This window comes from Helicoverpa armigera, chromosome 6 (genome assembly GCF_030705265.1).
Source record: "Helicoverpa armigera isolate CAAS_96S chromosome 6, ASM3070526v1, whole genome shotgun sequence".
NCBI lineage: Eukaryota > Metazoa > Arthropoda > Insecta > Lepidoptera > Noctuidae > Helicoverpa > Helicoverpa armigera.
In genome coordinates, this window is record NC_087125.1 from 4,112,268 (window position 1) to 4,126,831 (window position 14,564).

Below are 14,564 nucleotides of genomic sequence, written 5' to 3' on the forward strand. Positions count from 1 at the left end.
ATAAACGTTTTTATCCTTTTCTGCCATTCAATAATGAATCATTTTGTCTGCAAATGATTTACGATTGCAAAATGATTGTACAGCAAACTACCGTATAGACCAAAATCACCAAAATAGAAGACCAATCGCACACCAATCAAATGTCAATCGAATACGATTGGTCTTTTATTAGTAGCAGAATGCCCGATTTGGTTAAAACTGCTATTACGATCATATTGCGATTCGATTTCAATTCGTTTTTGACATTATTAACTTAGGAGAATCGGGCCCCAGGTATTTTTACGGATGCATTCGAACATAATCTAAACATTCTTGGTAGTACGACTGCCCTGTCGGAAGCTAGAAAGTCAACAATCCGGCAAGGGGTTCGGGTTGTCCAGGTAACTGGGGTGAGGAAGTCAGATAGGAAGGCCCTCCTACACTACAATACAACTGGTAAGAACATAATTAGTGCTGGAAGTCGACCCCAATGGTCAATTTGATATAATTTGGAATTAGGCTACATATGATGTTTCGTACGCTACGGAACGTTGGTGGAGTTTAGTAACCTCAATAATACTTCATATGAGGTGCGGAAACAAAAGTTTTATTTTTAAATTCTGTATTTTAGTAAGCAGCCAACTGAAAAACTCAGATCTACGATGGCATAGACAAAAGTAGGCGATGATTCTGCAAAGGATAATAAGTCATTCGTGTTCTTTTTCATTCATTCAATTTTGTTCATCGAATGGAACATGGCGGTGCTAGGCAGGATGTGCATAAGTTTTTGATTTTTGCATTTATTAATGAGTTGCTTGTATCAGTTAGCTTTCTAAGTAATTTCTGTCATATTTCGTGTGTTGTAATATTTGTTAATGTGTATAAGCTAATTCATCCCCGGAACCTCCTGTCTGGATTTTCTTAGTTCTGCAATGAAAATTATTATTCGTTGGTAGTGTAAAAATAATTGTGACAAATATATCACTTTACCTCAGGTAAATTGTTGTTTTATGTAATTATCTTACATCAATGGTAAACACAGGTTTATTTGAGAGCCCTAAATCTCGAGTATCATCCTACAATTAGTCAATAAAAAGTTACGAGCCTGCCCCATTTTGGTTCAAGTTCATTCTCGTGTTATTTTGTTCATCTTTAATTTTATATTTTGTAGTGAAATTTTTGACTATTGTTCTCATTATGTTGATGAGGAACTATCGGAACCATAAAATAATAATAAGGATCAGTTTTTACTTGGATAACTTTTCTTTGTGGTCCATAATCACGTGTGGTTCAGGTCGTTATGGGGTCAATAACTGCTGACTACGAATTATTTTCATTTTAATCATATAACGGGGATTGTAAATACTTAAAAATTAGAGATTTAGCAGGCTTTTTGGTTACATATCTAACTTCGTCTTTAAGTTACAAAGGAAGCTCTGGTATGTAAATTTGCATCAGGTAAAGCACACTTGTGCGCAATTGACATCTGGGGGTGATCGATGTATTAATCGGCATTATGCATGTGCAGTATAAGCTAGGCGCAGGGCGCAGGACGTAGTCAGGGCGTACGGGAGGCGGGGGGCGGGGGTGACGCGGGGCGGGGGCCCGTCCGCCAGTCAGCTGTGCAAAGTGTCATGTTGTCGCGTCGCGCCGTACCGTGCCGTGGGAAGTGGCCTAAATTGTGCCCCTCCATTGAATCTTGAAATTTGATTCTGCAATCTCTTTTGGAAAAATATTACTGTGAATTAAACACAAATATTTAGGCTGATATAGTTTAATGATGAGTATTGTAAACTGAATTATTCCTTTGTGACAAGCAAGATTTTTAGTATTTCTATTTAGCTTCAACCCTGCAATTTCATTGTCTAGGTATGTGAAGGTGTATCTAATCTATTGAAATCTTACAGAATAATGTCAACAGACAATGTCAATAATCTAGATTAATCATTTTGTAGATTTTTAAAATTATAATAAACACCAGTGACCAACTGACTCAAGTATATGAATTAAATGTAATACAATTAAGCCTTTTTTGCTCTAATGTTTATGAAGTATATCCTTTATAAATACTAAAAAAAATCTGTAGCATTCTCCAATAACATAAGATCTTGCAGAATTTTAGCTGAAAGTGTGCTTTGTGCAAATGTTTTCATTGTTTCATGTGTGTTTGGCATTTGCCATTGTTGTGCAATCAACAATTTTCAATAAAGTCCTCTTTATGGTTTACTGTTGAATGCTGACGATAACAGCTATAATCACAGTTTTCTTGCTCTCAATGTACAAACTTAATCAGTGTTTCATTACAATTGTTGATTCATATCCTGTAATAAAAAAATATTATTTTATGAATGAATACAATTCCTACTTTATATAAATTAATTTCCAACATGTTTTTATTAATTCCTAATATAATTTTATTGATAAATGCACATACCTAACATCCAAGAATTTGTAATACATAATTGTATAGTTGCTATAATGAAAATAATGTTGGTTGTTTGGGGGTCAAATATCTAATTACATGCCATTGCACGATCTATTTTTAGCAATGTAGGCATTAAGGTATACTTAAACTTAACATACAAGATAGGTTAATATTAAGATTTTAATATTCATAACATTAGCCAGATATCAACGAATTTTAAAGAAGCACATCTATACAACATTAGTGAAATATTTCATGCTTCTTTCCAATTGATTTATTTTTATGTACTAACTTATAAAGTTTGGGCAACAATGAAATTTTAATTATTTTATTTCAGTGTGCCGTGGTCGTCATGGCTACGCTCATCCAGGAGAATGGTATTAAAGAGCTGAGCAAGGGCACACATGGGGTTGTGGCCAACCGTGGCATATCCTCTCATAGTGTAACAAATCATATGGTGCCTGACCATGAATACTGCGAGGCAGGCACGGCCAACGCGGCCCAGATGCAGTGCGCCGACACCACCGAGCAGGTGGCACCGCCCGCCCCCATCGAAGAGGAGGAAGATACACCTGAAATAGATATAATGATAAACAATGTCGTGTGCAGTTTTAGTGTTAAGTGCCACCTGAACCTTAGACAGATAGCATTAAACGGTGTTAACGTAGAGTTCCGCCGCGAGAACGGCATGGTAACCATGAAGCTACGGCGCCCGTACACGACGGCGTCGATCTGGTCGTCGGGGCGCGTGACGTGCACCGGCGCCACCAGCGAGGACCAGGCCAAGGTGGCGGCGCGCCGCTACGCGCGTGCACTGCAGAAGCTCGGCTTCCAAGTGCGCTTCCGCAATTTCCGTGTAGTCAATGTATTAGGCACCTGTCGGATGCCCTTTGGTATAAGGATCATATCTTTTTCCAAGAAATACAAAGAAGCCGAGTAAGTATAACTTTTGAGATTTAAATTGTTCTATCCTTATTTCTATATTTTGTGGTTTTCAAAAGTGACATCTCAAATATAAAATATTCTTTGTTTACTATTTACACTGACAGCATTGCCCACTTAGTGTTTGCCTAAGATTATCTTAAGACCTAAACAATGAAATTTTTCTGTATGTTCAACAAACATGCGCACTAAGAAGTCATTGCAATATTGTCAGAGAATACCATAACTCAGGGAAGCTTGAAACTTCATTGGGCCTAAGGCCAATTAACATCGGATGTTGAAGTGAACAATACTTTTCATAAGCACTTCTCAATTACTGAAGATATATTTATCTTGATTTTGTTATTTTCTTTTTGAATATAGAAGTATGTTCTGCTAGGAAGAACTAAAAATATAGAAAGTATAAATCTTATCAGCAAATGCAAACAAGAGTCAGGGTTCAGATGAAATTGTTTTATGTCTGTGATAACTAGCAGACTATCCCTATATGTATGAACAATTCTACTTTTGACTGTATACTGATAATTTTTGAGATTTGAGGTGGTTCAACTTTCTAATTCTTAAACACTTCTGAGATACCTACATCATAATCACATTGATATATCTCATTCAAAATATTTGGAAGCCCTTTGTTAGTTTTCTGGGGTTCTTTGTTCAAAATTATTATGTTATACCATGTTAGTACCATTTAGCATGTGTAAATAAAATTATAATATGGGAACAAGTTTGAAGTCATGCCAGTTATAAATAGAAGATGGTTGCAAATATTGTAAAGCAATCCAAAGTTAGGTACTTTCATTTTGTAGTCAGACACCCTAAACATGACCCTGCTGATTATTAGGGAGTATATGTATATTATTATAATTGGAAAATCTTAGGATTTCCCATATTTCTAGCTTTTACAGTAACATATATCACATTGTTTATGTCTTAACATTCCTTCCACCATACCTAAACAACTGAAATGTTATGTACTTTATTTCAGTTATGAACCAGAGCTTCATCCAGGAGTAACATATAAGTTATATAATCCTAAAGCCACACTCAAGATATTCTCTACGGGAGGTGTGACTATCACAGGTACTTACATTTATTACCATTTTACTGTAACACAGCCATCCATCATCCTCCGAGCCTTTTCCCAACTATGTTGGGGTCGGCTTCCAGTCTAACCGGATTCAGCTGAGTACCAGTGCTTCACAAGAAGCGACTGCCTATCTGACCTCAACCCAGTTACCCGGGCAACCCGATACCCCCTGGTTAGACTGGTGTCAGACTTACTGGCTTCTGACTACCCGTAACGACTGCCAAGGATGTTCAATGACAGCCGGGACCTACAGTTTAACGTGCCATAGGAAACACAGTCATTGGCGTCTAAGATATAGTTAAAAGTTTGTATGTAAAACTTAGAAAAGTTGCATTGGTACTTGCCTGACCTGGAATCGAACCCGCGACCTTATACTCGAGAAGTTGGTTCTTTGCCCACTAGGCCGCTACGACTTTTTACTGTAACACAGTATAAGTTCAAAATAAAGAAAAATTTACTCAGGCTCAGAAGAATATTGTTGGGCTAATTCTAGGGTAAGTTTAGTCCAGCAACTATTCAATTAATTATAATAATATGGGCAGTTGTAGTACTAAGCATCTGCTAAGTTAATGAATGGCAACTTAGAGCCGCCGTACACGGACTGCTTCAAGCAGTTGAGACCGACTGCTTAAAGCCGCGACCGCGCAGTGAACTATAGTCATTCATTCGCTGCCGTACACACGACTGCTCGAGCAGTCGCGACCGCTTCAAGCCGTCAACTGCATGATGAAATTCCATCGTGCCGTCGACCGCTCGCGAGCGGTTGCGAGGCATACACCGACTGCTCGAGCCGTTGACTGCGCTAGAGCAGTCGACAGCTCTCCGACTTCCCTCTCCCCCCCGCCCTTTGCGGCCTCGCGGCGTCTGTTTTCTCATTTGCCGACTGTTTTTTGAAAATCAACTGCTCGAGCAGTTGGGTCGTCGCTCGAGCAGTCAACAACCGACAGCTCAAGCAGTCGACGCCGACCGCTCGAGCGGTCCGTGTATTTCACTCAGCCGCTAACTGCTCGAGCAGTCCGTGTACGGCGGCCCTTAGAGTTACCTCCGAAGCTCTAAGAAAAAAACAAATAGCCATGAGCCAAAGCAGTATGCTAGTGATATTTGAAAAGTATCATCTTGATTACCAAGTGACAATGAGCCACCATTGAGCTATTTATTTAAAAAAATTGGAATATCTTCATAGTTTGAATAAGGAGAAGATCAAATTCTCTCCTATTACTACTACTACTACTATTATTTACGCTTTATTTTCCTCATCTTATTCTATACTCGATAGGATAACAACAACGGAAAACCATAAATAGCCTTTGACGATAACAAAACTTATCAATGTAATTATAAAACTCGGGTCTCCATATCACTGTACCAATTAAAAGGCGCTATACCCTAACATTCATATCACAAAACAATATGTAAGCTCAAGGACTAATTTTAAGTACAAAACCGATTTAGGAATGCCTGTTTATTGAATTGGTCAATGAGTGCGTGTAAATAATGTAACATAGTAATAGAGTGATGGTTGTCCTTAGCCCGGAGCGTGAGCGACGTGCAGTCGGCGGTGGAGCGCATCTTCCCGCTGGTGTACGAGTTCCGCAAGCCGCTGACGCCGGCGGACGAGGAGCTGCTGCGGCAGAAGCGAGCAGAAGCGAGCGTGGCCGCGCCCGCGCCGCCGCCCGACGACGAGCGCATGCACCTGGTGACGCTGTCCGACGACGACAACGACGCCTGGGAATGACGCGGTGGGGCCGCGCGCGCCTCCGCCGCCCACTGAAGCTCCCGACGCGACGCCCCGTGCGGGAACGAAACGAACTCTATATTGGCATCGAAGCAATAACTGTCGGTTGTTAGTGCGATCGCGTGTGACTCGTCGGCGAGCTGTTCGGTTCATGCCAAAGATATTTATTAGGGGAGGTGCTTCGCGGCCGGTCCGGCTCGCGCGCGGCCGCGACCGCTCGGCTGAACGTTCTGCGAAGCGCCCGCGCTTCTTTACCCTTCGTATGTACGATTGTATCGTTTTTGTGATGACCTGTGACCTCTTTAGTATGCGTAGATGAAGTCGAATCGTTTACGTTGAAACCAAAATTGTCATAAAATAAATAAAAAAATGTTCAAAATAAATCTCGATAACGATACTCAGTCTCGTTTTTCATTTGCCGTTATGATTGTAGAATTTGTAGTGATAATAGTGTTCAATAAGATTTGTTCTAAGAATGAGATGACTGAACGTTAGAAATTAGTGATTGTAAATATGGAAGCTTCGACATTATACGTTTCAATAAAAATCATGTTCGTTTTATTTTGTAAATCTTTAATTCAAATTCATAACACAACCAATATGTCCTTTTAGCCACAACAGTGGTCTAAGAATCAGACTCATGAGTGTCGTACTCGTCACTGGTGAACCTGGGCTGCGACGGGCGAGGTGGCCTGCACAGTCGCTGTTGAGACTTCTCAATTCGCTGATTGACAAAGGTCTTCGGTGTCCGAATATAGGCACTCATGTCTACCACAGCGAGCCGGGGAGTTTTCACAGCTTTACCTAAATAAAGAATGCCCGTAAATATTATTATGGACATACGGTGCTGCCCACATCCAATAAATATGATTCATAAACCGATTTTTTATGGGAGGCAAATAGAACACACTGTTTTACTGATAGCAAAAGTGTAACGCAAACATTTTACAAACAGAAAATATGGATTTTCTGTTTGTAAAATGGTTGTTGTTTGATGTTAAGAGGATGGCCACTTACAAAAAGTCGGCCTGATTATCTATCCTACATAAAGTCTGACGCAGGCAGCCGTAAAAAAAGGGAGGTTTTCTTGAATTCATGAAAATAATGACGGACTCTAATAATTCTGCTGCAAATAATGTAGTATATTTTACGTGCGCCTGATCTCTCTCCGGCCGTGTCGGATTGCCGTCCCATCGGGTTATGAGGGTGAAGGAATAGGGAGTGTAGCTGTGTCTGCGCAAATGCTTGTGCACTATAACATGTCCTACGCAGCTGGCTGATTTCCTTAAATGAACATCCGCCGTGGCCGAAATCGGCAGTGGACGCCTTTTATTTTATTTATATACTTCCGATGCACTCTCTTATACTCAGACATATCGGATGAATGTGCCCACAACCTTTCTTAACCTTTTGAACGCCAACGGCCAATGTCGGCTATAGCCGACATGAGCAAGCGTGCCCTGTGCGCCAACGACGGCTATACTCGACAAAAAACAGGTCGCAGAAAAATACAAAATAAACCTATTAAATCATTACTTTTATGTATTTTTTAGTAGATATTTAATTAAGATTTTCGGGCTTGGCGTACAGGGCATAGGAATACCGATATGGCGTGGCGGTGAAAAGGTTAAAGGCCAGATCCGGCCCTGCAAAAAACTGCAATTTACCAGAATTTGTATTACCTACCTGTTATTACGGGAAGCATAAGGTCCACATCTGGCACGGTTTTAGGGCGCGACTTCAGCATGTGGCGACGCGAGAGCCTCCCTGGCAGCGCTTGCATCGCTGGCGGAGATACTTTAGGCAGGGGTGGTGATAATACTCGACCAGCTAGAACTCGTCGCTCTGGTGACGAGCTGGGTGACCTAAACAATAGAATAGACAAAGAAAGATCTAATAATCCAATCGCATCATTCATTGGCATTATTTTACATATTTAATTTGTAATTTTGAGACCAACTGAAAGCTAATCTAAATGAATACCCATGAGGATATTTTTTAACTGACTTAAACGAGACGTAGGTAGTCAGTTCAGTACCTAAGTCCCACACGTTTAACTTTATTAAACAAAGCATATTGTTTCAGAAACTTTCTCGAAGCATTTAGGTAGTTTGCTGGCTTCTGTTTCAGAGGTAATTTCCAAGGCTTCCTTTTCAAAACACGTAAAAGTATTTTCAGGATTGAAAATTTTGTTAGCTGCTGCCTCATTGAATACTGCATATCGTAGGAGGTAAAACGTGTTCAAATGAGATAAAGGTAAGGTTCATATGTATGTATTACATAAGAAAATTACATAAACGCTATATGTAGACATAACTAACCTGTCGCGTTCAATAACAGGCCGTCTCCGCCGACGTCTGCCCCTTTGATCTTTCTTCTTACTGCGACCTACTCGCGGAGGAATGACCCCGATATGTCGATAATAGTCACAAAGAGATTTTGCTAGAGATTTGCCTATTTTCGTATCTGAGTGCCTTGTTAAGTTAAACATTTTTATTTATAGTTTAAGAAAAGTTTTAGCTACTATATGCCTAACCAAGATAGATTTATACCGTGACAATCCTAGACCTTCATCGTATCTTAGGTACCTATAGTGTCTATATCTATACGTCAATATCAAATATGTAGGGGAAAGTGGTATAAGATGGGGCCTTTAAGGAAAAGTGGCTGAAATACAAACAAAAAATTATTATACGAAATAGAAACTTTAATTAAGAAACAATCAGTCTTAGTACTCTTATATTCTAATCAACAATAACTCAAAAATTTAAATCTTCTTATGAAAAAAATTTTTTTTTCAAAACTGTGCCTTTCTCCATCTTGCCCCCGCCAATGGGGCAAGATGGGGGTATGATTGTGGGGTGCATTAAATCAATCACTGTCGCCACAATCGGGACAAATATGTACCGCCTCATCATCATCGTCTTCAACTCCTGCACATGGACAAAGCGCCCGTCTTCCACACCACTGACAAGTGATCTATCCTTCAGTAGATTGAGAATACAAACCCTGACAGTATTTTACATTCAGTATCCTCAGTGTCACTCTAAGATTCATCATTATTTTTTTGGCTGGCTTTCTAGGTTTTTTATTGGTTTTCTTCTGTATCTTCTTATTTTTCGTTTTCAGTTTGTTACTTCTTTGTCTTTCTTCTAGTTCAGCTTTGTATGAAGATTCCATAAGTATGGCAGTTTGTATCCCATCATGCCCCAAACGACAATTTACCAAACTTTATTTTTTTGAGATTAGAAAACCAAAGCTACTCGATTAAAACATTGCTCATAAATTGGCAAAATATGTCAGCTTTACGAAAAAAATACTTCGTCCGTCTTATTGTCACATATTTCACACAGTAACGTAGATCACTTAATCGAAATATTAGATAAAAAGTGTCAAAATCAATAAATTGCTTACGAAATCTCAATGCACGCACTTTCTGCCATGATATGAATGCCACTGAATAACTTACTCAAAAGGCCATTAGATGACGTTAGTAGTAATTTCAAAGCATGTTTGGAACATTCTTTTTTTCGCAATCCCCATCTTACCCCACGACCCCATCTTATACCACTTTCCCCTACCTAGTTAATTAGAAAGGATACATGCATCTTCAGTATAATGTATATAAGGTCCCCTGGGAGATAATCTTCGTCCTCCTAGGGAGACTAATAAAGTGTAGGCGTCGATTAACCCCGCCGGCAGGGCTCTCCGAGCTGTGCCAGCCAGCAATGAGTCCGCGTTGTAGAAACAAGCTTCTGGCCTCCATGCTTCGATTCGGGCTCCCAGAAACTTTGGGAGAACTGCCTGACGTTCAAACCTAACAAGTTGAAGTTGTAATTAAAACAAAAAAATACATGATACTTATTTCATAAACAAAAGTAAAGCAAAACCTCGTAATAGCACCAGTTATTGCCAGACGTTATGACGCACAGTCAGAGAACAAAACGAAAAGTTTTTCGATGATTGCACAAGAATTGTTGATAATCGCTCACGCGGCGCTTGCAATCACTTAACGCAGGTAATGACTGTGCAACCGGTTTCTTATTACTAAATTGTGAACTTCGCTGAAAACTTGTATTGAAGTTTTCAGTCGTTCAGGCCCTTGGGTGTAAAGTTTTGACAATTTAGCTAACCACACACACGCGTAATTCAATGAAAGGCAATGGAAGCAGTATATACCTAACTAACCTGCATTCCAATTAAGTGCCTATACTTATAACACATAATTATGCTAAGATTAAGTTGTTGCCCACCTGTACACATCGTCGTAGGAGTTCCCTCGAACAAATACGCCCTCGTGGCTTATGTCTGCGTGAATGTCGATGATGAAATCTAACTGCACGGTCTGAGAACAGTAACTTCAATTAGTAAGAGATTAATTAAGTGAGAGTGGCGAACAATAATAAATATAGGTAGGTTAGGTAAGCTTTTCGTTTGTACCGAAATACTTTACCTTTAGTTAGGGTTAATACCTACGTGACATATTCATTATCTACCTTTGTTAACAATCCAAGTAAGGTAACTAACTATCAGAGCATTATTACGTTTAAATACTTATGTGGATCCTTTAACAAGTAATAAGTTATTCATAATTTTATATAGTTTACCTTCTCCGAGGCAAGTTTCTTGAGGAGATCGTTAACGGCCACTAGGGCGGGGTGCGCGTAGCTGGTGGCTCGATTCCAACATCGATTGAGGTCGCCGCCGAGTAGGTCTGACCGCTGGTTGCCGAGGAACACCCCGTCTGGGTTCAGCATCGGGATGACCTGATAAAATTAGAAAAAATAAAATATTTGAGACAGGGAGCTGTGCTTTAACAAATTTAAATTTTGCAAATGCAGAAAACACTTTTACATTGGCGAATGAACAACCCAGAGAGTAGGTAAGTACTTAGTTATCTATCGAGGAAAGAATTAACAGACGAGATTTAATGAAAATAAAATGGAAGCTATATCTAGGGTAGATATATAACAGGAAAATAATAAATTTTCTCACCTCCAGCACGATGTTATTTCTCAAAGCCACCGCCTTTTCCGATGATCCCAGCAAGTAGTCTAGGAACCCTATTCCGGTTTAAGATAAATAATTTATAAATAATTAATGTGTTGAAATCCAATTATTTACACATGTAAGTTGATATGAATGAATATAAAATTGTGCTATTTCAATTATTTTACTGGTTAAAATATTGTACCTTGACAAACAAATGAGGATGGCGGTTCACCTCCATGTGTTCGGGCGATGATGAGGACGACTCTTTTCTTCTGCTCTGCAGGCTTTATCGCTGGTTTAATCACCGGAGGGTCTTCTTTGATCTCCTCTTTATCTTTTTTCGTTTTATAGTCTCCAATCGTTACTAGGTCTATTCGACGTTTTTGCTAAAATTGTGGCGTTATTAGGTAATTGGTACCTACTATTTACGAACAATAATTTAAAAGTACCTTCATAAGCTAAATAAAGTAATGAATGCTAGACATAATAAAAACTCACAGTAGTCTGAGCAATAGACTGCCTGGTCGCAAAGGCTTGGGCTCTCTTCTCCCACGTCGCGAGGTGCTTCTGAAGTCTCGAGTATGAGTAGGAAGCTCCTGCAGAGAACTGATAAACGTCCTCTTCTCGATCAAAAGCGAATGCTATGCTTAAGATTTTCCGCCCCCTATGAGGCACCGAGCGGTGGTAGAATACCAGGCGTCTGGGAATCCGTTGCCTGTGCGAACGAGAATGTCTGAGGAGATATAGTTAGTGACACTCATGCATTTACGACGACATGTTACACTGTTTGCATATGTTAGCTCGAAGTTTAGAATAGTTCTACTAGTTAACAACATTGGATCCTTGCGTGCATAGATATTTTATTTCGATGTATGCATTGTCTTCCTTCTGCAACTAAATATATTCTAACTTACCATTTCGGTCTTGAGGTGGAACGCACTAGGGGAGTCATATCTCCATCGAATAGTGTGGTTTCTTTGGCCAAATTAATAATATTTAGTATCACTCTCTGGAACAGAACACAATTATTAGGGATTTTTTAAACATAGGACTATTTTTGTTCACAAGAACCCCTCCTTCAATCCTCATTAAAATAATTACTGAAATTCACCTGGTCCTGCTTAACATTTTCGATGGTAAAGTTAAACCAAAATCGCGCCCTTGGTCTGCAAGTATCAGGTCTAACGTATAGGTCGTATTCAATGTCAGTGATATGGTCGGCTCGGCCCAGGTTCCCGCACTCGAAAGCCGCGTCGAAGCACAACTGTCCTCGTTTGGCTTTCCCACTCTGGCCAGGAGGCCGAACAATTAGTCTGCTCAAATTACCCAAACCACCCTCTCCGTCACTTTCCTCACTATCTGTAATAGCAAACGTGTTCGTCACACTAGTTTTCGTGATTGCTCATACTGTCGCCTAGAATAATACCTAACATAAAACTAATTCAATAGAACACCTACACGCTTTAGATATTCCTAAAATCATTATTATTTCAAAACTACCACTAAGAATTGATTTTATAACTTAATTTGCAGCTAAGCTGATGCCTAACGTGCTGATGCAACGACTGCAAACTGCCATTTGGACTGAATGAAGCTGTATGATTTCCATATTCTAATAGAATTTGGAAAACCTTCATGTATAACGTTGTTCAATCACGAGCAACATGACTGACTGTTGATTTATTCACGAACACATTCCATTTGGTAATAGCACATTTTAGTATTTTATTTTTGAATTTTCTTGACAGAGAAATCGGCGATATTTGGGAGGACCTAAGTATTATGTTTTAGTACCACAAGCGGCGCGACGATATATGGAGGTGTGATCCAGAGCGTCGGTATACGCCGCCATCGCCACTCAGCTAGTGTTCCCGACTCGCCGCCTTACTCAACTAACTTTAACAATGTAGGTGAACAGATTGCCTACAAGATTGACGGCAATGCCTAGGCGATAAATGCACGAATATGTAAGGAAAACAGTTTAGCGAGACACGCCAACCGTATATTGAAAGTTTTTTTTCTTCAGCCGATTGAAATTTAAACGATAAGGAACCGATTCTTTGTTTGGACTCTCGATGGTGTTTTATGTGAAAAGTATTGCTTTCAAAAGTTATAGCTGGTAGAAAGAGCTTTATACGTCTTTCAACAGTTTGTTGAAATTTCGGCAAATATGCCATTCCTATTTATGGCCTGAAGATATATCTACATTGATACAATGTTACGGATAGAAGCATATTGATAGAAATACTTTAACATAAGGAGATAACACATTTAACATCAACGAGGTGGTGAAACATTCTGCACTTACTTAGTTTCTTTGGTTGTATTAAAATTAAGCATGTAGGGTAGTTAGTTTCAAGTAGCTTTCATGGCAATGTATGTAAGTTTAATGTGTGTCTGATAGTGTGAGTTGCAGTTATAAAAAGTTAAGAATAATCAGATTCTAGTTAATTACTTAAAGGCGAATTTATTGCTTTATATTATGCTTTCTAGAGTAGGTAATCTTACTTGTACCCCTAAGTTATTAAGTTTAGTTATTCATTGCTTTTACCTACCTATTAAACGTAGAGAACCCCAATATCAATAGGTATTATCAATTTCCATTACATAAAAACCCACCTTTTCATCTAGAGTTCAACGCACCTACATCACAGAAGGCATAATAGTCACAGCTCGTTCAGAACAGCTCTCAACAGCATGAACTGATAAATGGCACTTAATGACACTCGGCGCTTACAAAGTTGGCTCCGATACGCGCTGAGAGCGTTTCATTGTGCAATATTGGCACTGAATCTGGCCACTCATGTTCAACGATCGATGTACGCGAAACAGTGTTTGAAGTACCCATCTGTGTAGTTTTATTAGCTCATTTGTTTTTCATCAAAGATTTTTTTTCTACAATTGCTTATTACGGATGTATGGTATGATATGTAAAGTAGCGCTGGTAGGACAATGAAATGAAATGGTAAAGGCGAATATTTTTCGAAGACGGGCATCCAGAATATTGGGCATTGCATATCCAGGGCATTGAATAAGGAAGTCTTTTATCTAGCCAGACACACGCATTATAAGTACATTAAAAGCAGTAAATTATTTTTTCTCGACAATTTTATACGTGCATAGTTTGCAAACGCACTTACAGCTATGATTTGGCATATTTTGAAATGCGGCCTGTGCATAAAAGGAATGATAAATTGATCGGCAAATAATAAATGAAGAAGTTAAAAAGTACCAGCTCAACAATCTACCTAAAATTATTAGATTTGTACATCATTAAAATTTAAAACACCTACTCAGTCAGACAGCGGTCAGTGTAGTAATATCGTAGCGCGCTACGGCGTAGCGGAATCAGGTTGCATCTATTCGAATTTTTCATACATTTTAAATTTTTTTCTCTCACGGGT

The 14,564-nt window shown here is 39.3% G+C and overlaps 2 protein-coding genes across 4 annotated transcripts; one reads left to right on the forward strand and one right to left on the reverse strand.

Annotated features, from left to right (window-relative positions):
• Nucleotides 1-684: 684 nt before the first annotated feature.
• Nucleotides 685-6,715, forward strand: LOC110373095 (TATA box-binding protein-like 1). Of its 3 annotated transcripts, none has more exons than XM_021330234.3 (4): nucleotides 685-974; nucleotides 2,742-3,340; nucleotides 4,332-4,426; nucleotides 5,963-6,715. In XM_021330234.3, the coding sequence occupies exons 2-4, from the start codon at nucleotides 2,757-2,759 to the stop codon at nucleotides 6,166-6,168; spliced, it is 885 nt and encodes a 294-aa protein (XP_021185909.2). In that variant the 5' UTR covers nucleotides 685-974; nucleotides 2,742-2,756; the 3' UTR covers nucleotides 6,169-6,715. The 3 variants fall into 3 exon arrangements, with proteins under 3 accessions (XP_021185909.2, XP_049691704.2, XP_021185910.2); XM_049835747.2 differs by having other exon boundaries at nucleotides 691-754; XM_021330235.3 differs by lacking the exon at nucleotides 685-974 and adding an exon at nucleotides 1,597-1,848.
• Nucleotides 6,716-6,726: 11 nt separating this feature from the next.
• LOC110373152 (cytosolic carboxypeptidase 6) lies at nucleotides 6,727-13,787 on the reverse strand. Its single transcript, XM_064035074.1, has 12 exons — nucleotides 13,780-13,787; nucleotides 12,272-12,545; nucleotides 12,075-12,169; nucleotides 11,659-11,875; nucleotides 11,363-11,546; nucleotides 11,164-11,231; nucleotides 10,776-10,934; nucleotides 10,422-10,513; nucleotides 9,771-9,985; nucleotides 8,490-8,634; nucleotides 7,855-8,033; nucleotides 6,727-6,972 (listed from the first exon to the last, which is right to left on the reverse strand). The coding sequence occupies exons 1-12, from the start codon at nucleotides 13,785-13,787 to the stop codon at nucleotides 6,794-6,796; spliced, it is 1,815 nt and encodes a 604-aa protein (XP_063891144.1). The 3' UTR covers nucleotides 6,727-6,793.
• Nucleotides 13,788-14,564: the final 777 nt, after the last annotated feature.